This window comes from Chaetodon auriga, chromosome 2, assembly GCF_051107435.1.
Source record: "Chaetodon auriga isolate fChaAug3 chromosome 2, fChaAug3.hap1, whole genome shotgun sequence".
NCBI lineage: Eukaryota > Metazoa > Chordata > Actinopteri > Chaetodontiformes > Chaetodontidae > Chaetodon > Chaetodon auriga.
The window spans coordinates 7,960,983-7,984,681 of NC_135075.1; the positions used below are offsets into that span (position 1 = coordinate 7,960,983).

General features: G+C 40.4%; 3 protein-coding genes across 4 annotated transcripts; all 3 read left to right on the forward strand.

Moving 5' to 3' along the window:
* Window positions 1-880: 880 nt before the first annotated feature.
* On the forward strand, window positions 881-3,229 carry LOC143333894 (red-sensitive opsin). The gene is made up of 6 exons (XM_076752272.1): window positions 881-1,038; window positions 1,685-1,981; window positions 2,093-2,261; window positions 2,341-2,506; window positions 2,593-2,832; window positions 2,935-3,229. Exons 1-6 carry the CDS (start codon window positions 936-938, stop codon window positions 3,031-3,033), a joined length of 1,074 nt encoding a protein of 357 aa, XP_076608387.1. The 5' UTR covers window positions 881-935; the 3' UTR covers window positions 3,034-3,229.
* Window positions 3,230-7,930: 4,701 nt separating this feature from the next.
* Window positions 7,931-12,404, forward strand: gnl3l (G protein nucleolar 3 like). Its single transcript, XM_076752261.1, has 15 exons — window positions 7,931-8,009; window positions 8,096-8,139; window positions 8,921-9,031; window positions 9,128-9,244; window positions 9,343-9,426; window positions 9,785-9,920; window positions 10,062-10,165; window positions 10,296-10,440; window positions 10,541-10,628; window positions 10,712-10,889; window positions 10,974-11,116; window positions 11,206-11,342; window positions 11,487-11,653; window positions 11,770-11,944; window positions 12,189-12,404. Exons 1-15 carry the CDS (start codon window positions 7,997-7,999, stop codon window positions 12,254-12,256), a joined length of 1,710 nt encoding a protein of 569 aa, XP_076608376.1. The 5' UTR covers window positions 7,931-7,996; the 3' UTR covers window positions 12,257-12,404.
* Window positions 12,405-13,022: 618 nt separating this feature from the next.
* tfe3b (transcription factor binding to IGHM enhancer 3b) lies at window positions 13,023-22,073 on the forward strand. Of its 2 annotated transcripts, none has more exons than XM_076752282.1 (9): window positions 13,023-13,178; window positions 16,948-17,173; window positions 17,259-17,483; window positions 18,060-18,155; window positions 18,878-18,989; window positions 19,100-19,156; window positions 19,419-19,494; window positions 19,629-19,794; window positions 20,254-22,073. In XM_076752282.1, exons 2-9 carry the CDS (start codon window positions 16,982-16,984, stop codon window positions 20,692-20,694), a joined length of 1,365 nt encoding a protein of 454 aa, XP_076608397.1. In that variant the 5' UTR covers window positions 13,023-13,178; window positions 16,948-16,981; the 3' UTR covers window positions 20,695-22,073. The 2 variants fall into 2 exon arrangements, with proteins under 2 accessions (XP_076608397.1, XP_076608404.1); XM_076752289.1 differs by having other exon boundaries at window positions 19,647-19,794.
* Window positions 22,074-23,699: the final 1,626 nt, after the last annotated feature.

Below are 23,699 nucleotides of genomic sequence, written 5' to 3' on the forward strand. Positions count from 1 at the left end.
TGTTTTAATTGCCATCCTTCCAAAAGTGTTTTAATTTTCAGTCATTCCTCATAAATCAGCACGCGTTATCCCCTTCGCTTTGCCCTCACCGTGAGGACTATGACGTGAGTTGTAGGATCAAAGTCGTTGTGAAAAATCCCATGAACCTGAGTGAACTCCTCTTTCCGGAGGGATTAAAGGTGTCTTACTTCCCTCACATGTCAACAACTGTGACTGTTTCTATTATAGTTCTGTGGATCACCACTTGTCCAATTAAGCTGCTTTAAGACTTGGGTGTCCTCTCATGCTCACCAGGACCCAGATCATCATATCCAAAATTCAGTTAACATGCACAGCTGTGCCGTGTTTGTTAATTTCCCAGATTAATTTAACATCATGCAACAGAGACAAATCCTGATATTAAGTGTGAGTAAGTAGAATTATTCCTTTGCATCTAAAAGTATAAGAAACCAAAAAAATTGCTTTGAAGTTTAAGTTACCAACGGAAATGCATATTCAGTGTTGCTTTATCGCTTATTCATTCTGCACTCATGGAGTCGTAAGAAATCATACTGGCTCCTGCAGGACTCAATGAAGGCAAATTGCGGCTTTAAATTTACAGGCACATGTTAGTCAAAAGTCTCCAGCTAATCCCCATTTTAATAAAGTTAACTGAAATCCGCTTTCAGACAAGATTATTCAGGCATTTTGTGTCTTAACCCAATAAGCTGATAGTTTTAATTACAGGTCAAAATAAATTTGCTTATGCTTACTCTGCCACTGAGTATCGCTGCCAAGCAGCACAACACGGCTGTAATTTGATTGTGACCTAATCCCATCCGATTCCTCTGTAGCATAAGTATAAAAGGTAAAGTCAGATGTGTTGAAACAGTCACCCGAGGAAGCTGCAAGTGACAAAAAAGGCTGAGTGCTGGGGATCTCCTTGTAAGATCGGAATGGCAGAAGAATGGGGAAAACAGGCATTTGCTGCCAGGCGATACCATGAAGACACAACACGCGGGTCTGCTTTTGTTTACACAAACAGCAATCATACCAGAGGTACGGTATCATCCTTTTATTTCCTTTTATCATTTCAGGGGAATGTTAATTGCAGTGAATGTTATGTACAGTGTCAGACATTTAATTTTATCGATTACAGAGCTGGACTGTACTCTATATAATTACATTAATTAAAGATTGCTGCTGTCTCCTCATCTGAGACAGCTCCAGATCTTTTATGTCACATATACCGACGGACTTCTGCTTCCAAGGGTTTCTACACCCTCAAACAAGACAAAGTAAACTTGGCAAATGTGAATATTTGATGTCCTCTTAATGACTACATTTCTCTTTGAATCATTTCCATCACTCTTGTGCTTGATGCAGCTTTGACTACAATCTGATTCAAATGAAATGCAGTTTAGTCCCATTTGACGAAAGATTTAAACAGTTGGCTGATAAGGAATACATGTGTCATTGTGCATTACTTTAAAATGGCAAAATATAGACATTTGTCTCCTTCTTATTACAAGACAGATTATGTAGTGTACATACAATATGACAATATATCTAACATTAAATCTAAAATTATGTGCTGTCCCCAAAAGGTATAAATAAGACAATGTGAACTTGTGAGACTGCATGAGATAGTAGTGTATGAGGTAGTGAGACTATGTATAAGACTGTTCTGTTTTGTTTTGGACAGATCCCTTTGAGGGTCCCAATTACCACATTGCTCCTCGATGGGTTTACAACGTTGCAACAATCTGGATGTTTTTTGTGGTCCTCTTATCAGTCTTCACCAATGGTCTCGTTTTGGTCGCCACAGCAAAGTTCAAGAAACTCCGTCACCCTCTTAACTGGATTTTGGTCAATCTTGCAATTGCTGATCTTGGAGAGACAGTTTTTGCCAGCACCATCAGTGTATGTAACCAGTTTTTTGGTTACTTCATTCTGGGGCACCCAATGTGCATCTTTGAGGGATACGTTGTCTCAGTTTGTGGTAAGTGATCATGGTTTTTTCTCTTTGTTAGAAAGGTGGAAGAGAGGATTCTTGGTGCTGCATATGCTCAAACTGTGGGTTAAACGCTGCATATCCTGCTTCCTTACACAGGCATTACTGCTCTCTGGTCCCTGACTATCATATCCTGGGAGAGATGGATAGTTGTGTGCAAACCTTTTGGAAACATTAAGTTTGATGCCAAATGGGCCACAGGTGGAATAGTGTTCTCCTGGGTCTGGTCAGCAGTGTGGTGTGCACCCCCCATCTTTGGATGGAGCAGGTATCCTGGTGTTTATCTTAGAAAACATGAGTTTTGAATTTGTCAGTGGAAACATAAAGTGAACATCTTCTTCTATCAGGTACTGGCCTCATGGACTGAAGACCTCCTGCGGACCTGATGTATTTAGTGGAAGTGAGGACCCTGGAGTCCAGTCCTACATGATTGTTCTCATGGTTACATGCTGTTTAATTCCTCTGGCTATTATCATCTTGTGCTACCTTGCAGTCTGGTTGGCTATCCGTGCCGTAAGTTATGTTTCCTGCAGTTTCATACTTCATGTAAAATAGACCACAGCCTGGCGGAGCCTCACACCCTGTTCACTTGCCAACAGGTTGCCATGCAGCAGAAGGAATCAGAGTCAACCCAGAAAGCTGAGAGAGAAGTATCCAGGATGGTCGTTGTCATGATTGTGGCGTATTGTGTCTGTTGGGGACCTTACACCTTTTTTGCGTGCTTTGCTGCGGCTAACCCTGGATATGCCTTTCATCCTCTGGCTGCTGCCATGCCTGCATACTTTGCCAAGAGTGCCACCATCTACAACCCAGTTATCTATGTCTTCATGAACCGACAGGTTGGCACAACACTCACACTGCCACATTGATCAAATTTCTATGTCTAAATCCAATGTGTTCGATTCACCTTTTTAATTTTTTCTTCATTCTTTCCCTGTCAGTTCCGTGTATGCATCATGAAGCTCTTTGGCAAAGAAGTGGATGATGGCTCTGAAGTATCCACATCAAAGACAGAGGTCTCCTCTGTGGCTCCGGCATAAACCGTCATGTTCTCCCTTTTGGAAAAAAACTGAGAACCATTGTGATTTGTACAGTAAATATGTATTATTATTATTTTTCTAGTAAATATAGCTTTCTGGCAAATGGAAAAACAAAAAAAAATACATAAAGCAAATATTGCGATTGTATCACTGGTCTTTTTTCAGATGTACTTAAATAATAAACGTATGAAAGTTCTCTTGTGGTGATTGTTGTAGCTCAGAGATAGAACCTTGAACATTTTCACTGGTGTTAATATTACTGTTTCACAAGAGACCTGATAAACATTTCATAGCCTTAATTCTTAAAAGTTAAGCTAACAAAAGAGCATATCTACACAATATTTCAAATGAATGCTAGCTCGAAGGGTTTTGGAGACTGATGAGAACATAGACATTAACATTTAAATGGCCAAATGGTTATTGATTTAAAGTTATGTCTTACCTGTTGACCACACTGTTGTAGGTACATGGCTTACTGGTTTACTAAGTTTGCTTGAAGACTAAATGTTTTGATAGACAAACACACATATCTTTAAATGCATGAATTCAAGAATAATTTTCATTTTGGGTCAGAATTACAGTGAATCACAGTGAATTTGCATGGGTTTGTGATGACCATGAGTTGTCTAAGAAGGAGATGAAATCAAAGATAAAACACCAACATTGTGATCACGACAACATCCCTCAACAACAAACACGATACGACACAAATCTGAGAGAAGGCTTATTACATGTTATATAGACAACAGCCATGGTAGATTCACTTCACGTAATTGTAATAACTATGCAAGTAATTTTATATTGCACCTTTCAAGCAGATGTCACAAAAGAGATAAAAGAGTAAATAACAGAGCAACAGACATGAAATGCAGAGACCAAGCTAAAAACCTAAAAAGACTAAAATTAAATAAGACACTAAAATTGAACAAAGGCAAGTCCAAACACATAGGGCTGCAACTACTTTTTGGCTTTTTTGGGAAGCACAACCTCAAAAGCACATTTAAGGCTACTTCATAAACTACATCAAAACGATATTAATTCTACAATAAAGGACTAATATGCATGCAGAAACATTTGGAAATAAAGGACAATAGAGGAAACGTTACAGATTTCTTATTAGGATCCATCCTTTCCTCTTCAGAAGTCATAGTCCCACATGGAGGTTTTAACAAATCTGTAAGCTGGTTTCTTGTGAGGGAACTGGGCACGACAAAAAGCGCCAATACACCAGATTAAACCATTATAGCAGCCTTGGTTAACCTCTGCTATCCCCTGAAGCAAGCTGTCATGCCAGAGAGATTAAAAGGTTGTAGTGAACATGCCAGAGGTAACTGAGCCATTCGGTTTATTGAAACAACCTGAGGCATCTCTCGACGAGCCACTCTCATTCCCAGAGCAACAAATAACATTGATTTGTCACACCCCTCATCATTTCATACAGATGCACAAGGTGCCCTTTAATGTGTATTGAGACTATTGAGACTGAGGCTTTCAATGAAGTCCAATGTAAACCCATCTGCTGCTATATTAGATGTCCAGAGCAACTGTTGCAGCTGTCCAACAAGTTCTCATCACAGTGATACACAAAGTCTACCTGTACATACCCAGTAAGTACTCCATTGGTACCCTGTATGTATTTTGTACAGGCCGAAATCTAAAGCCTTACTGAAACAAATTCATTATATATCAATAGATTATTATGAATCATGCATTACCAAGTAAGAAGCTTTTTCAAGTTGTTATTTTCCAAGTAAAAGTCTGAATAATGATAATTGATCTCCAAAATTAATCCACGTCAACATTTTAAGCAAGATAAATGCTTACTTTTACCAACGTTTCAGACATTAATCAGCTTGTCTGGGCTAAGGTTTGATCACAGTCACCATTAGGAAAGGCGAAGTGATATGGGTTACAGACAAAGGGAAACAATCTGCTAACTTGGAAATAAATAAAGAGCTTGATAAAACTGCAGGAGAATATGAAAAAAAAAAGGTATATGGACTCAACGTCAGAAACCTAATAACCTCAAACAGTGGACAAGTTGCACAAGCATTTAATGATTATTGTGTTGGGTAACAATAGATCCTGTGGACCAGATGTACTCTGTGGAAGTGAGGAACTTGGACTGCAGTCCTACATGATTGTTCTGATGGTTATATGTTCCTCTGGCTGTCATCATTGTCAATACCTTGCAGTCTAGTTAGATACTGTGCAGAATTATATTACATTACATCAGATTTATTTAGCTGATGCTTCTATCTAAAGTGACTTACCATAAGTGCATTCAACCATGAACATGCAGCACAAAAATTACAGAAGAATCAAGAATCAGGCAAGAGCATCAAACTTCATCAACTACTCTACTCTTACTATTTTTGTTTTCCATTGTGGAGATTACCTGGTACCTGGGCTTTTGTTTTGTTTTTGGTTATCACCTTGGTTGAGGTTCAAAGTGAGCTGGGGTGATACAAAAGGTGACAGGAAATCACTGATGAGAGTGACAGTGAATAAGAGCAGAGCAGGGCAAAAGGTTAGCAGTGAGGTTGTCAGTTTGGCTGCAAATTTACGGAGTAGTTTGCAGTTTGTTCGTCAATAAATGCTGCAGGAACTTTTATTAAAGTGCAATACATCTTTTTAACTTAATTTTGTAACTACAGTGCCTTGCAAAAGTATTCACCCCCTTGGCTTTTTACCTGTTTTGTTACATTACAACCTGTAATTGAAATGTTTTTTAATCAGAATTTTTATGTCATGGATCTGCACAAAATAATCTCAGTTGGTGAAATCAAATGAGAAAAAAAAAGTATGTATATACATATATGTATACACACACACACACACACACACACACACACACACACACATATATATACACATACATACATATATTAGTATATACATACAGTATAATTAGTGAAATGAAGTCCACCTGTGTGCAATCCAAGTGTCAAACGATCTGTCAGTATAAACACACCTTTTCTGAAAGGCCCCAGAGGCTGCAACACCACTAAGCAAGAGGCATCACACAATGAAGACCAAGGAGCTCTCCAAACAAGTCTCAAAGTTGTTGAGAAGTACAAGTCAGTGTTACATTATAAAAAAATATCCAAATCTTTGATGATCCCCCAAGCACCATCAAATCCATCATCTTCAAATGTAAAGAACATGGTACCACAACAAACCTGCCAAGAGAGGGCCACCCAGCAAAACTCACAGACCGGGCAAGGAGGGCATTAATCAGAGAGGCAGCACAGAGACCAAAAGTGAGCCTGAGGGAGTTGCAGAGTTCCACGGCAGAGAGTGGAGTATCTGTCCATAGGACCACAATGAGCTGTACACTCCATAGAGCTGGGCTTTATGGAGAAGTGGCCAGAAAAATGCCATTATTTAGGCATTATAATGTGTAATACATATTATATAATATTATAATAAAAAAATAATCAGTATTTACAGCAATAAACAGCAAAAAATGTGTGCAGTTTCAGATGATAGATAAGTATGAACTGTAGACCGTATGTGCAATATTGCAGTAGTGCAGATAATATGTATAAGTAACATGTAAAACACAAGAGTTTGTGAGGTTGGTGGATTAACTGTTTAAATCACTGTTGTAAGGTGTGATGGCTCGTGGCAGGAATGATTTCCTGAAGCGGTCCTTGTGACAGTGGAGCTGGAGCAGTCTATTGGAAAAGGAGCTTCGCTGTCTGTCCACGAGGTGGTGAAGAGGATGTTCAGGGTTATCCATGATAGATAACAGTCTGTCCAGTGTCCTCCTCTCCACCACCTCCTCAAAAAAAACAAAAAAAACAAAAAAACCCCCCCACATCTTCAAAGTTGTATTCATATTCTGAAAATGAAATGATGCAAACCCTCAAACAATCCATTTTAATTCCAGGTTGTGAGGCATCAAAACATGAAAAATCCAAGGGGGTGAATACTTTTGCACACCAGTGTAAATCCATTTTCCAACCCTTACAGCAATTTGCACACTGCATACATGCACCTGTTTAAAGGACGTCCTTTTTTCCTTTTTTCCTCTTTTAGCTCTTATGTTAGTGCTTGTGCTGTGATGTGTTCTTTTTTCCGTAACATCCTTTGTTCAGTGTGGTTCGTTCATGTATTTGTTACTGAGATATAAAAATTTCCCCTTGAGAATAAACGCGCAGTGCCATGTCTACTGTACATAATACATTTATTTATTATCTGAAACTGCACTTTTTTTTGCTGTAAATACTTCTTTATATACTTAGTTATATTGTATTTTTTATTAGATTATCATAATACTATATAATATATATTATACATTATAATACATATTGTATAATTATATATTTAGTTATACTTTATTTTTAACAAACTGTTGTTATTCCTGTTTTATATTTTTTGCTACTTTTTTGTTACTTTTTTAAACAATTGTTGTATATGTTCTGTGTTTGTCTGTATGTTTAATTGCTACTGCAACGAAATAATTTCCCAAATTGGGATAAATAAAGAAGCAGTTTAAAGACTAAAGGTCTAAAGTCTACATGCTACACCTCTCTAAATAGTTGAACAGTTAATCGTTCCATGTGTTCTTATTACAGAGGTGTATTAGTTATTCAGAAAATCTTAAAGTAGGAAAGTATTGCACACTCTGGCTCCATAAGCATCTCTCTGTTGTTGATCTTGAAGAGGGCCTGGACCATCACAATAGGAGAAATGCATATGGAGCCAGTGCGAAAGTTTTGTCCTGCTGACAAGTTTATTTCCAGTGGTCATCACCTCAGTACAGCCTTTAACGATGCTGTCTTCCTGGGGTTAGTGTCCCCAAATACCTTCACAAGTAGATGGGGTCGTTTGTTGTGGCCAAAATGTAAACGCTCTTTTATTTTGACACTTGGCCGGATGTTGTCGATGACGTCACTGTGTGCGCGTGTCCACCCTCTTGCCACACACGTGAAGTCAGAGAGACTCTGGTGAAGAAATGTCGAAAGCCAGTATGTACTATATCGCTTTTGATTAAATGTCTTCACTTCAGTGTCGATGATTTAAAATGACTTCTGTCGTTTCTTCCATTTTACAGAACAAAAACGAGCCAAACGTCTCGGCTTCCTCGGAAAAGTGAAGGTAAGCGCTACCCAGCTAATGGTAGCTGTGGCTAAGTTTTGGTGCTGGGACTACGAGTCAACACGTCGGCTGTCATTTGATGGGCTGCTCTGTGCCTGACAGCATTAAATGTGTTTCTTTTTCAGTGTGCAGTTGGCAAAACGTCACCTAACAATCATGTAAATGTAGCTTACTTTCAATAAAATAACAAACTGATGTGAGGATAATCCAAACCCCTGAGGGTAACTTATGGGGAACACACAGACGTGTTTTCCAGCTGCATGTGAGGGGAGTATTGTCATTGGCTCAGAGAGTATAAGTAGCACTGACTGGTACATTACTCAACTGCTTAGTACAGTACCTACAAGGATAGCTAAGATATTGTCCCAGCTCCCTTCATCATCACAAATGGGTGTAAACCTTGTATTCAGCCGATTCACTTCCACTGTGCACGTCTCTGTAAACAAACCAGACGACTGCAGTGTTTATAAATCAGACACTGCCAAATTTATACTGTATGACAATGACACATGCTACAGCTGATTCCATTTAAGTTCACATTTAGATACAGTATGAGATCTGCTGCACTACATTTTACACTGTATTTGAATTCATGAGTTAGATTTTCAAGAGATGTTAAGACTCGTTGATTGTGATTTGTAGTATTTGCCCAGTGAAAACAGCTTCGTAGTTCATTTAAAATGCCTCATAGAGAAATGTTTAGCTTCATAGGTGGCATTGTGATGCCTTTTAGTGAACTAATAGAAAACGTATTATTATAGAGTATATTTCCTGTGTACAGACTACAGATGGACGAAAGAATGATACTTCAGGGTGGACGAAGAATTCAGAGCAGTCATCTGTGCAGCATGTCAAAGCCCAGAGAAATCCAGAAGAAACCAGGAAGCAAAGGGTGAGCATTTGAAAGCCTCACACTCATATTTGAGGTTACCATGCTGATATTTTCTTGAGGTTTATCAATCTCTCAATTCATATCTTTCCCAATTAGCTTCAGGACCTCAAAGAAAAGCAGAAAATCTCTAGAGAACGAGAGATGATGAAGAGGAGGAATTTGCAAAACTTTCAGAATGACATCCTACAGCGACAGAGAGATTTCGAGCAGAGGGTAAATATCAACCCATTCAGTGGAAATGGACTCCAGTTCACTGTGTGCTGTGCAAATGTCCATTGCAGTAATTTCTGTTTTCTTCTTTGTGTTCACAGGAGATGGAGATGCAGAGTTTGGAGAAGCATGTTAATTTTGAAAATGAGAATTCAAGAAAAGCGTATTACAGAGAATTTAAAAAAGTATGTAGCTGCTCCATCTGTGCCACAAACTGACCCACATCTGCTAAATATTACAGTTTTTCTGCAATTTGAGCACTTTTTCTCTTAACCTTTACAAAAGCAGTTAAAAGACAGTGACTGCTGGAGAAAAGTTGATCACACACTATCATAAATCCAGCAATGTCCAGTGCAGTCTCCACTTAAAGACATCCTGCCCGTGTCCTGCCATGCACACACAGACAAATAGGCTGACAAATCACACTGTTCCTCCAGCTGTTATAGGAGCGTAATACACCAGGGTGGAGTGGCCCTTTTAATAGGAACACTGTGTTTTTAAAAACCTTTTTTTTTTTTTTTTTTTTTTTTTTTTTTCCCTAAGGTAGTGGAGGCCTCAGATGTGATTTTGGAAGTTTTGGATGCACGTGACCCTCTTGGCTGCAGATGTCCTCAGGTGGAGCAGGCAGTCATTCAAAGTGGAACGAACAAGAAGATAGTTCTGGTGCTTAATAAAATTGGTGAGTTAGCTAAATATATTTTAAAATTCTATGTTTTGGAAACTGTGTATATTTGCATGTATTTGCTTGCATGACAACATGTTTGATTTATTGTGTAAAATATTCAATGCTTGACTTGACATGGCTTTACTTTGATAATAGATTTGGTGTCAAAGGAAATTGTGGAAAAGTGGATAAAGTATCTGCGTAATGAGTTTCCTACTGTAGCTTTCAAAGCATCGACCCAGCAACAGACCAAGAACTTGGTATGCAGTTACATATTATTATATTTTGTTCATTTTAAAAAGCAAAGTAATATTCTAATCATTAAAGCTAGAGAATAACATTACACGTGAACACTAAACAATTTTTGCCCCTGTCTTGTGCCCTGGACAGAAACGCAGTAATGTACCAGTGACACAAGCCACCGCAGACCTTCTTAGTAGCAGCGCTTGTGTTGGTGCAGATTGCTTGATGAAGCTTCTTGGCAACTACTGCCGCAACCTGGACATAAAGACAGCCATCACTGTAGGTGTTGTAGGTAAGCACCACATCCAGTAAGACACTGGTTTCTTTCTGTGTTATCACAATGTTGTCCAAAGTGAAATCATTTCTAAATCATTTTTCCTCCTGATTTGTAGGTTTTCCTAACGTGGGAAAGAGTAGTTTGATCAACAGTCTGAAACGGGCACGAGCGTGTAGTGTTGGAGCCACTCCTGGTGTCACCAAGTAAGTATAGGTGTTGAGCCTGTATTCCCGTGAAATCCTGCTTGTGTCCTGCCGGTCTTGCTGATTGGTGTGATGGATTTCAGGTTTCTCCAGCAGGTGCATTTGGACAAACACATTAAGCTTCTAGATTGCCCCGGCATTGTCATGGCAACTTCAACAAGCGATGCAGCGATGATTCTTCGTAACTGCGTGAAAATCGAACAGCTCGTAGATCCCCTTCCACCGGTCGAAGCCATCCTTCGACGCTGCAACAAGGCGCAGGTAGGTCATGCCTTCGTTACAACCGTTTTCTGTGTTGCTTCATTTTGTTATACTGCCTTTACAGTGATTTTGCTGCATGTACAGATCATGGAGCACTACGGAGTTCCAGACTTTCATACAGCTCTGGACTTCTTGTCATTGCTTGCTCGGCGTCAAGGCAAACTAAGGAAGGGAGGACTGCCTGACACTGACAAAGCAGCTAAGAGTGTGTTAATGGACTGGACTGGGTGGGTAAAAAAATACAATTTTGGAAGTTTGACAAATAACAATCAGCCAGTGTTCTCTGTGTTAATTTCAGCATGTTTTTATTATTTAGAGGAAGGATCAGCTACTTCACGCACCCTCCAGAGACGCACACTCTTCCCACACACGTCAGCGCTGAGATTGTTACAGAGATGGGTAAAGCTTTTGACTGGGATGAGCTGGAAAAAGGAAATCAGGAAGTTCTTGCAGGTAAAAAACACAGGATCATTTTGCCTTTACAATTTTGTTTTTCTCAGTTACTTTTCTCAGTCTCTTTACCTTCTGGCTTGCATAGTTAAAAATACTCAAAAGAAGCAGTAGTGACTCCAGAGGTGGACTTTTGCTGTGTTTCAGAGTCATCTTGTCCTGATATTCAAATGGGATTCTGCATGGAAACCACTGGACTGACTCAAGGTGGTCAGGATGAACCATCTACGGACCTGGAAATGGTGGGGGGCTCCTCGAAAGACCCAGAACTTAAAGATGAAACTGAATCTATGGACGATGAGCAAGACCCAGAGGTGTGAAACCGTGCAGCCCCAACAACACAAGTGTTTACTTAATTATAGTATGTTGTGCACTTCCAATGTGTATTTAACTTATCATTTAACTTGTGTGTCTGTCCTGCTCAAAATAGTTTGGACCAATGACAGTGGAGATAAAATCTCAGAAGTCAAAGACTGACTTACCTGCAAATGATGCGGCATCCAGGGCTCCAAGTTTGAAGGATATCTTGAATGTAGATCCTCTACAGCAGGGCCAGGCACTCCAGGCTGCCAGCAAGAAGAGGAAAAAGCAACAGAAAAGAGCTGGTTTGTATAAATATTGGTCCCAGTCCAATACTGTGAAACAGAAATGTTTGTTCCTATGTAAAAGTTTCTGTTGGTCTGTAATTTTTATTGTAACTGCTCCACTTTCCTGATGATCAAAACCTCTGCATCAGCATGTACTCACACACATGCCCACATAGGTTTTATCTATACCTGATATGGATTATATGTAATCATGCAAATAGAACTGATCAGGTTTTTTTCCCTTTTCTTCCCCCCTCTGCAGACAAAATTGCCACCAAACTCTCAGACAACTTGGTATCTGCAATGGACTTTTCATTTTCAGATAGCTAATTAGAATAGATTGAAATAAAAGATTAAGAGAATACATTATTTGTGTTTTGTCCTTTTTGGATATCGCCATCGTATTCTGATTGATGTTAAAAGGCAAAGCTTGAGCGTCTTTGACCCTTGGTCCTTTCTTCATTCCAAAAATGATTCAGTACGTCGTGGTGGTTTTTCATGAGGTAGATTATACCTTATATTATGCAACCACTGGAGTTTTATTGTAAATTGCACATGTTTTTTTTTTTTTTTTTTACACATAGTTTGCACCTGTAAAGCCCTTGACACATCCATATATAGCAGTTATACGTAAATTACACTTAAACAAGAGTACAAAAAAAATGTAAATCAATTTCATGCATCCAAATTACACTGGTTTGCATTTAAAGTTTTATTTTTTTATTTTATTCTACCTCCGATAAAGCTGCATAATGAAGGCTGTTGAACATTAAGGAACCTCCTAGAGGGAAGGGTCTGGGTTCCAGAATGGGAAGTGATGTGATTGATTGATTGATTGATTGATTTTGGTTGACGCTGCATATAATTTTCCCGTGAAGCTGCTACAATCCAGTAGATGGCGGTAACACGATCCATGTGAACTCTACAGATCACCTGTGGAGAGCAGTAATATATGGTGCTGATTTCTTGCCAAAACTTCACAAACAAAACGTGTTTTTAGGAATGCCATACGATTCACTAAAAACAGTTTTTTATAGGCAGAAGACGTAGGAGGAGGAACCGCACGGCTGTCAACAAGTTCCGGGTAACACGCGTCAGATGACCTCAGCCCATCGGCCCGAGATAAACAACACTCGTGCGGTGGCCAGCGACTATTCGAAGAGCTTGTATTCACCGACTTTAAAATGGCAAAGAAAACGGAGGACTTGGGAGCTTTATGGCTGTGATTACGTCAAACAAGTCTATTGCTACAGTATGTTTTTATATTTACTCAACAATAACGATTTAGCTAGGTAGCATTAGCTTTTCGGCAACTGTCAGCTGCTAGCTAGCTTGCTAGCTAAGCTGCAACTTCCTATTTTTACTCTGCCGTGTTTGTGTCTTCCATGGTGTGTCTTCGGGTACTGCTGACACACCACAAAAATAGCTAACCTCCTTCCAGTCGGCTGGGTGACTGAAAAGCTCCTGTAAAGCCCCTCTGGTGTAGACACTAGTTAGCCTTTGCTGTGTAACGTTACCCGCACTCAGCGTGTTGATGTGGGCCCGTTAGCAGCACTGAGCTGTCAAGTGAACTCTGCTAACTCATGACGCTTGATTGGAGGTCGCTTAAAATAGAAATTACGACAACAGCAGAAAGTAAGCTAGTTAACCAGTCGATGTAGGTTACATGTCGAAATAGCTCGTAAAATTATCCTAACGCTGGGCGTGAAATGGCATTAAGTAACTCAGCCTTTTTAATGGTATGCTGTCAGTGTGGTTCTCATGAGAGACTACAGCCCGTTAGGTAACATAAATACTGTGTTAACTTAATTTCACATACGACTCAAAAGATGAATCAATACTGACAGCCATGTACTCTGAACTGTACACTCGTAACGACGTGTTTTGAGTAGACGTAAAATGCATTCAGGTATTTATCTGCTTCTGTGACCACGTAACAAGAAGTCACGTTGTACCAAGTGTGAAGTCAGAGTGTACATAGACGCTACAAAACACGCAAAAAATTGCGTAAGAACTGCTTGGTAATTACACGTATCCTGGTTAAAAGTAGAGGCCTGAGTCTTTACGTTGTTGAGGATGTTGGAGTGCAGGCAGTGAATGTGGAGGCAGGCGTGAAGTGTAAATGTCTTAACAAAGGTAACAGCTCGGGTTCAAAGCCTGAACAGGCGTTTTTAAGAGCACACTGTATCACAGCCAAGGTTTAGGACCAGGAGGAGGCAGAACTGGAGCAGATATAACATGTAAGGATGAGAGGATGTCCAGGCATGATGCAGTTCAAAGGTAGTTTAATGGAAACAAAGATTTATTAAGGCACGAGGAAACATTGACGAAAACAAATGAGACAAACTGATTTAAACTCAAAAATATTGTTACTGAGTACCTCCAAAGGTTGTTTTACTACTTTCATATTTTCTTTGTATTAATGGAAATTTGGTAATTTAGATTTTTTTTTTGTAAGTCTTTGTCATTTTCAGCAGCAGTTTAACATCTGCTTTCTAAAAATTGTCTGGTACACATTCTGAAGGGAGAGAGCTATTAATAATAGCCCATTGCCCATATTACCACATATTACCAGCAGTGATGCTTTGCCCAACTATGGGCTTCTTGAGCCACTCAGAAAAAAAAACAAAAAAAATGATAATTACAATAATAATAATAACTGGAAATCATTTTGTCTGTTATGTCTAAGTTATGTTATAATTGCAACACACTGGAATTTCTTTTCCCAAGTTTCAGCTGCATTAGTTGGCTGACAAACCAATCAGGAAGGCATTTCACCGCAAAGATGGATCACAACATAAATGGGTCAGCTATTGTGCCAGACATTTTCAGAAGAATCCCCTCAAATCAGAGACTAAATGAGCGGGAAAAACTTTAAAATTCTTATAGATCGTCTGAGTTTGTCGTGTTCTTTGCGCTGCTTCATTTAGTAAGTCTAAATATCACTGACAGGCTGTGTGACTTGAGCAGGACTTGTTGAGAAAAATGTGGCATGCCTCATGAATAGGAACACCGTGCATTGATCATTCTCTTCATTTTCAGGAAAAAATGTTGTCACCTTATTGGGCCATCAGCAGTTTGCACCCTTGAAACAGTAAAATGTATTGTCAAGCGTGCACTCTGATATTGGGGTAATAAATCTGAGGCCGCACACTCAATATGTGACATGTCTATTGATCGTGGGAACTCCTGGAAATACTTTTCTTCGTAGTTAACATGACAGTTGTCTACAGCAGCATGTACAGGAGTGCACTGAGAAAAGCAAGGCAGGCAATGTGGACGCATGCTCATTATTGGCATTACCGTTAAAAACCACTGTGAATTCAGCTGTGGAGTCATTCACAGTCATTCAGGCTGGAATGTATTCAGTACAGATCGATACAACACGAGACATAACGTCAAAAGATCAGTGCAGTGTTGTCATCCGCTATGTAACTGACAGCCTTCCAAGAAGCTGTTGGCAGTTGTTGAATGAGAGTCATCAGCAGAGGAAGACTTTTGTACAGACTTTTGATTCTTGCAAAGTTGATGTGAAGAAGTGCATCATAAACTCAACAGATCGGGACAATACGGGGCACTCTGTGCTTGTCTGAAGCCACAGACAGTTATGTGAAATGGGCAAACAGAGGTTAAAGTGAGGGATCTGAAATGAAAGTGCAGAGGGACAGAGCTGTAGACATTGGCAGCCTGTAGGATCCATGTCCACGATGTCATTCCAGTGTACGTTGCTGGTTCCTACAGCATGGGGAACTTTATGCTGATCTAGCGTGTCTGGATCCTCATAATTTCCTAATGATAAATGCCAATGGACTACCTCCAAATTTATTTTGGGACATGAGTAAATGTCTACTTACATGTGACGAAGATGTGATTGCAGAGAATTTGTAGTCTGAGTTGTCAAGGCTTGCCTCACAGTGGGACACTTTGACCGTCCCACTGGTGCAGCACTTCCTCACTCGTGTATCATACAATAGGCTTGGTGGAGCTGTTGTGTTATTATGTACCGTGCCTTAATCTCAAGCCTCTGTATTTGTGCCGAATGTGCCTTTAGCGTCGCATGTCATGCTCTCCGCCACTCTCAGACCATTGACATCATTGACAGTAGCGAATATAGTTTGTTTTGTTTGAGTGTATTCTGTGTTGGGAATTTCTACACTCAAGTCAGTCTGCATGGTTTTATCACAGCTTTTTATGATAACATAAAAAACTGGTGTTGCTGTTGGGTTTAAAAATAGGGCCGGTTTGTTGCAATCGCTTACCAGTTACCCAATAATGTCGACAGACCTGGATGGCCTCAGTATCCATTAGATCATGCAGCGGTAGTGACTGAAAGCAATTCAGCAAATTCATTGCAGGAAAAGGGAGGTGTGATGTTTGCCCTGATGTGATCAGTTTTATTGACAAAGACAGTGGGATATTGTTCTCAATCAGCACTTAATGATATATCAGCTGGAGGTGGAGAGAGCTTCAAAGATCGGTTTCTTCATTATGCTGGTTGGCAGAAAATAGAGAAATAATGGTCTCTAGCCTGTCGAGCTTCAGTGTCCAATTAAAGTCATGAATCAATAATTAAAACAATAAATAATGAACCTGTGCCCTTAATGGATGTTCAGTTCTACTGCTTGTTCTTCTAAGGAAGAACAGCTCACCACTAATCAATTTGGATTCCTTGACAGTGTGCTACAGTTGGATTTTCATAGGGGTGGCCTTGTCCAGAGTCGATAAACATGACCTATTTAAAAAACAGCTCAAGCAGTCGTCTATATCTGAATGATTAAACATGTGTCCCTTCTGTTTGAAAGAGAGAGCAGCATTTAGGGTGGAAGGAGCCAGGTGCATAAAACCATTTTAAAATGTTATGTTGTAGAAGACCAGTGTTGAAAGTCAGATCTGGACAGACCTCCAAAACATCATCACTAGAATACAGCAGTGGATGATTTCAAGGATTGCCTTGTGTAATATTGCAAAGCATAATATATGAAAATTTTCTGATGCTCCTTTGTTCTGCATTTGTTTTCCAGCTCCATCCCTAGATCTGGATAGCTGTCTTCAGCCATGTCGTCACGTGTGTTGCTGCGGCAGCAGCTGATGCGAGAACAAGCTCAGGAGCAGGAGAGACGTGAGGCCCAGCAGCAGGCCTCCGCCTCTCAGCTCCGGGCCTCAGACTCCACTCCAGCCATCTCTGTCACACTGCCCCCAAATGCTGCCCGTCCCCCTCCAGCACAGGTGCCCGTGGAGGTGCTGAAAGTAAGAACGTTCATCACTTGTGTTTTTTATTTGGTGAAGTCTGAGTATGTCAGAACATTAGCCTTTAACAACTCTAAATGATCAGGTGCAGACTCACTTGGAGAACCCCACCAAGTACCACATCCAGCAGGCACAGAGGCAACAGGTGAAGCAGTACCTCTCCACCACTCTGGGCAACATGGCGGTTACTCAGACCATGGGTGTGTCCCCCGTGCCACAGTCCAGTTCTGCCCCTGAAGTTGCTCCTACTGCCAGCAGTGCCCCTAACAGTCCTATGGCTCTGCTTAACATTGGATCCAACAAGGAGGAGGTATGGGGAATTCCTGCTCTGATACCAGTGGTTTCATTTTCACACTGTTTCACTGTGTGTGTGTGTGTGTGTGTGTGTGTGTGTGTGTGTGTGTGTGTGTGTGTGTGTGTTTGGTTTGCTGGCACAGCACATGGCACAACCTTGTCAATAGTTGCCTTTCTGCAAACTTACAGTGCATTTTTGGAGAAGTTAAATGTCTAACCCTCTGCTCACTTCTAGCTTAATTACTTTTTGTTTGCTCTGCAGTGGTGTGCCTGAAGGTCCCACTGTAATGATGCATGCCTTTTGTCATCATACCCCTGTTGGCCTGTTGTCACAATAGGATGTTAAATACTGCGCCTACAGCTTAACCATGCCAGCACTTCTCTTGCACACACTGTTCTCTTTGATATCAGATCTCTTTCTAACTGTTACGTTGATTTAAATGTTTTGTGTTGGCATTCAGCCTCTCTTCCTGTTTCTGCTTTAGATACAAAGCACACTATATAAACACATGTTGATTACTTTTACACATTTAACCCTGAGGGCTTTGCTGACTTCCTACTACTGGTGTTTTCTCTCATCTGCTTTATCTAGATTGATGATGTGATCGACGACATCATTAGTCTTGAATCCAGTTTTAATGACGACATCATTACATTGATTGACTCAGGACTTCAGTTGCCTAGCACGGTATGAAGAACAACATATTTATTTAAAAATGAATACTTCCTTTTTAGAGTTTCCTCTAGAGCACACAGCTTCTTCTTTCGGTGTGTAGGGACAGGATAACAGTAGATTTCAGGCAGGTCTTACCGACCAGCATTTTACATCCAAAGTGAATGGACGTCTCTTTTGTGTGTGGAATTCTGAAGCTGTAGGAGTAAATATATACTTTTGGCACTCAGTTAGCATTCGTCACAAAAGTGCTGCCTGGGCGGGGCAAAGTTATCAGAGGATACAAGAGTGGGAGAAGCGAGAGAAAGTGGATTGTGCTTATAAAATAGTACATCAGGGCAGTCAGGTTAACAACTCATTTGTCAGATAGAAAGAGTTTGACAAAAATGAGGATTATGGTGCTGTTGGAGGAAAAGAAGAAGAAGCACAGTGAGGTAAAGACCTTTGTGATTTTTTTTTTTGTTGTTGTTGTTGTTTAGATAGCACCAGCTTATTGTTATTCACCTTGAGTGTCATATAAATGCTTGGATTTTGTGCTTTAGCTCATCAAGCATCTGCGCAACATGTAGCAGCCTTTATGTGATGCCACAGAAACCAGATTTGAGTCTGTTTTGAAGCTGGGGACCTGGCTGCTCTTAATGTTTAAGCTGGAACGGTTAAGGCATTCTTTTTACAGATTTATGACAATCAGTGACCATTTATGGAAATGACGTTTTGTATTATGTTTCATTCTGTAGCTCCCAGGAAATCTGCTGGATGTATACCATAGCCCTGGGATGGCAGCGCCTACTCTCACTGTCAGCAACTCCTGCCCTGCTGATCTTCCAAAAATTAAAAGGGAAATTACTGGTACGCTAACTTTTAGAAACATTCATCTTGACTTTTTTGGTGTCTGGGAAAACTTTTATTTACGTGTGAAACTGTTTGATCGTGTGAAACGCGGTGAATTTGTCTTTCAGATTCAGATGCCAAAGCACTCATGAAAGAAAGGCAGAAGAAAGACAACCATAACCTCAGTAAGTCGAGCTTTAGTTCTAGCATCTCGAGCACTTGCACCTCTTTGTTAAATGTGAATACAGTAACATCAAGAATACAAGTGTGACATGCAGTGCACTGCAGATACAAGCACAGCATCCTCACTTCATGGAGGTGCTCTTTTGCCTTTTGACATCCCATTCCAGGTCTGCTCATGTCCATGTATGTCAAATAATGCTTGCTTAGTGACAACTGAGTGTTGAAGGTAAACTAAAGTGCTTTCCCTCTCCACCTCGTTTACAGTTGAGAGGAGGCGGAGATTCAACATAAATGACCGTATAAAGGAGCTGGGTACTCTGATACCCAAGTCAAGTGACCCGTAAGTCTGATGCTTCAGAATGGTCATTTTCCTCTGTCAATCACTAAATAGATATCAAACTACAGTATTCACATTATAGAACTGAGCCCTGCAACTGTGAAAATGTATTCACGTTTTCTGTTTTCTTGTTACTGATATCACAATGATGACAGGGAGATGCGATGGAACAAAGGCACCATTCTGAAAGCGTCTGTAGACTACATCAGGAAGTTACAGAAGGAGCAGCACAGAGCCAAGGATATTGAAATGCGTCAGAAAAAGCTGGAGCAGGCGAACCACAGTCTAATGTTACGCATCCAGGTCAGTATGAAGGAAATGTGTTATAAGGAGTTATTAAAGGTAAAATTATCATGCATCTAAGCCTGCCTCCATGCAGGCTTCAAATGTTTTGATCCTAAAATATTTAGCAGGAAACATTTTTACATCTCGTCCGTTGATAACTATGCCTGCAGGTCAAATCATATGATGTATTCTTAAATGAAACTAACGTTCACCTCAAAGTCTGGCCATGTCTTAATAAGTGAAATGGGCTGTATGATGGTCTCCCACATGTGGACAGCTGTGCGCCATGAAACAGCACTGTGCCAGTAGAGGAGGAATAAAAGAATATCGCTAGCTGATAAAACCAGTTTGTTTGCTAGCTTTGCTTGTCTGTCGGGAACTTCCTTTTCACATGCAGAGATGCAGTAGGTGTGGTAAAATAGCAACCATCAGTCATTCCGGGACATCTAAATGGAAATCTGCTGCTGTTCTTCTCAGGAGCTGGAGATGCAGGCACGGGCCCATGGCCTCTCCTCCTCCAGCAGCATCTCGTCTGGCCTCAGCTCCGACCCCTCCCTGCTCCAGCAGCACCCGCTCCCGCAAAGCATCCAGTCTCTGCCTCACGGTGCAGGAGCAGCCTCCTCCCAGAACCTCCTAAGTCTGGGTGCAGCAGCCATTGGACAGTCTGTACCAGCCGCCTTCCTGTCCCCTCCCTCCTCGGAGTCCCCTGCAGGAGTCACCATCAGCAGCCCCCTGGACCTGGGCAGCCTGAGCTTTGCTGAGCTTGACGACACCGTGGGCTTGGGAGACATTCTTATGGACGATGGGTGCACCTTGTCCCCAGACAGGGTGGCCGAGCCGCTGTTTTCTCCTTTGTCGCCGGGTGCCTCTAAAACCAGCAGTCGCAGGAGCAGCCTTGAAATGGACGAGGACTTGTGATGAGTTCTGTTTGGTGGTCAAAGACTGTCTGTAGGGACAAGAATGTCAGGAAGTGCAGTCTATCCTTAAATAACGTGAGTATTTATAGGACTGTAGAATTACACTTAGCAAAAAATAGCTAACATTAAGATCAAAACTAACATAAAAATTGTATCTTGAATTTATTTGCCATACAGACCTAATTACTAATGTTCCTGTTTGGAGCTGGTCAGGTGATTATGTCTGGGTTTATAGATGCAATATTATTAAAAATGGAATATTGTATAATAAGGGCATGGACTTAGCATTAAGAAATAATATGTTCATAAATTGTTTTTAAGATTTTCTTCAGAGATTTAAGAGGGATATAAAGTTTGCTTGAATTTATTATGTGCTCATTAGTAGGGACAAAAGCTGTGAGGTTTGTTTTTCACAACAGCATTGGCATAACGAACTGATTTAAGAGATGCCAACACAGTATTTTTTTTTTTTCTTTTCTTTTTTTCAACTGACTGGAATCAGGGTTTGTTAATAGTAGTTGCATGCTAATCCATGTTGTGTTGTTTCACCAGCAGCTACAGAAGGGATCTTGTAAAGTGAATTGGCACATTGTGAAATATTTACTGCATATTGTATATAAGAATATTTTATTTTGAGCAATTTTATTGCACCTTATTTTATGGCAGTCTATGCATTTTATGAGAGCTTTTGTCTGTTTTTTATTATTACACACAGTGGACAGCTAATGCCCAGGTTGCATGTATTTATAATAAACCTTAAAAGCAGTGGAAAATCACTTGCTGCTGCAGCTAGTTAGCCAAAGCAGGACTTCTTCCAGAGTAGCTACGAATTACAAATCAGCGTTTTATTTTTGAATATATTCACTCTGTCAGACCGTATGACAAATGCAGAACGTTTCTTTCCTTTTACAATCGTAGTTCATTTCATATTTTTTTGATACCTGAATAATAGATAGGTAGTTTATCCTGACTAATATCTGTGTTTTCAGTGATTGTGTCCGTTAACTTGGTGGTCATTGAGTGATTTTACCGGTTAGCATGATTTACCAAGATTGGCTTTTTTTGTTTCTCTGTTTGTTTGTTTTTTGGACGATCAAGAGATATATCTAATAATGCATTACTGCTCATTGTAGTATGAATACAGAGGGCTTTGACCTCCTTTTAAACCAACCACTGGCCTCACCTCCGTAATGATAAGGCATAACTGTTTGCTGTGTGAAACATGCAATGCAATTATTATCCTGTAAAATAGTCACAAACTTTAGGAAGGCGTTGACTTTGTCTGATTCTTAATGCAACCTTATGTACAGTTAATGAATGTGTGTTTGAACAATAACCTCCATAAGTGTAGTTGTTTTTTTTGTTTGTTTGTTTTTAACACGGACACACTGTATTTTTTTTTTGTCCTCCAGCACAATCTGCAACTTATTGATATACTTCAATTTGAAACTCTTCTGTGGTAACATACCAACAAAATTAGTGAAGGCAACCAAAACTATCTGTACTATTTGGTGGCCACAATGATTTATTGTCCTCTCCTACTTTGTTGTTTAGCTAAAAGCAGCTCTACTCAGTGCTGCTGATAGCATTTAGTCCCACACGGTCAGCTTTTTCCACTTGTACACAATATTAATCATGTTTTATCCTGATGTATTTCAGTGCTGACATTGACTGTTAACCATAAATCAGTAGCATTTGTGTCTTGTCCCTACAAGTTGGCTTTTGGAAGATTTTAACAAATAAATGATTCCCATTGGTTCATGTCTGGATGTGGTTACTTGCTGGCAACTAGAATTAATGGTAAAGCATTTGAGAGATTTCCATAGCAAGGTCCAGGCACTCTGTCGCCTGCAGGCAGATGTCACAGACGGGACAGTCACACAGGAAGCAGCGGACACCCAGACACCTGCAGAGGTCACAGTGGTGGGTGATGTCCAGGAGGGGCTGCAGGGTGGTGGGCTCGCAGCCGCACAGGGATGAACACAGCCACCAAACGCACTCGTTACACCCTCGCATTGTGGCCATTAAACAGTCCAGTGGATGGCAGAAGAGACAGGCCAAGAGGATTGCAGCGCAAAGGTCTCAGGAAAGAAGTAAGGTGAGAGAAAAAGGTTTAGTTCAGAGGAAAATGATTTAAGACGAGAACAAGCAGGGATACACAATAGTTTTCATGCTTACCGTCACCGTCTGGCTCAGGGTTGACCATGGTGGCTTTTCGGCTTTCTTGACTCCTGCTGATTGATGTGAACGACTGACTCGCTTCACAGACTGTGCAGGCCTCCATAGAGGATGGCAGTAGGGTGTATAGAGGCTTTGGCTGATCTTTCTCCACAGAGCATGGTCTAGAGGTGGATGCTGATCTGGTCACTCCATCTTTTGGGCGATCATGCAAGTTGATTTCAACAGAGGCCTCTGCATATGACATATGACATAAAAAAGAACAATTTTTCATGAAAACTGCTTTTAGAGGAACTAGCTATTAATATATATTCATAGATAAAGATACCTATTGTTTTATTTGGGAATAGATTCACAGACATATCACTTGGAGATAATTTAGTGTCCTCAGTGGAGATCTGCTCTGAACAACTAGTGACTTCAGCCAAAGACTCTGTAAGAGAAGAAGAGAAGAAAGTGCATCTTTTCTAAACAACGACAATTCATGACTTGATCTTCAGTAAACATACCGGTCTGACCTGCGATGGAGCTGTCAGGAATGATGGATGATTTTGACGCTGTGGTTTGTGAGTCATGGAACTTTGGTTTGGCGTCATTTCCATCATCCATCTTTTCATTCACATCTGGAGAATTCAGTCTGACATCCATGGAGGCATCCAATATGTCATATGCTTCAGTCTTGAAAAACTAAACAACAACCAACCAGAGGACGAGGGAAGTCACACAAGAGAAACTAAAATAGTGAACCTGGTGAGAGGAAATTCCAAAATGAAATTTCCATGACTAAAAACTGTAAAACTGTAATTTGAAGTCACCATAAGATAACAT

Bases quoted from the DNA above. Each gene is read 5' to 3' on its own strand.
- gnl3l (XM_076752261.1), top strand. The intron at 10,166-10,295 runs GTATGCAGTTAC...TGCCCTGGACAG, and splicing joins AGCAACAGACCAAGAACTTG to AAACGCAGTAATGTACCAGT. The intron at 10,890-10,973 runs GTAGGTCATGCC...CTGCATGTACAG, and splicing joins GACGCTGCAACAAGGCGCAG to ATCATGGAGCACTACGGAGT.
- tfe3b (XM_076752282.1), top strand. From the start codon at position 16,982: ATGTCGTCACGTGTGTTGCTGCGGCAGCAGCTGATGCGAGAACAAGCT. The intron at 17,174-17,258 runs GTAAGAACGTTC...CTAAATGATCAG, and splicing joins TGCCCGTGGAGGTGCTGAAA to GTGCAGACTCACTTGGAGAA. The intron at 17,484-18,059 runs GTATGGGGAATT...TGCTTTATCTAG, and splicing joins TTGGATCCAACAAGGAGGAG to ATTGATGATGTGATCGACGA.
- LOC143333894 (XM_076752272.1), top strand. From the start codon at position 936: ATGGCAGAAGAATGGGGAAAACAGGCATTTGCTGCCAGGCGATACCAT. The intron at 1,982-2,092 runs GTAAGTGATCAT...TTCCTTACACAG, and splicing joins ATACGTTGTCTCAGTTTGTG to GCATTACTGCTCTCTGGTCC. The intron at 2,833-2,934 runs GTTGGCACAACA...TTTCCCTGTCAG, and splicing joins ATGTCTTCATGAACCGACAG to TTCCGTGTATGCATCATGAA.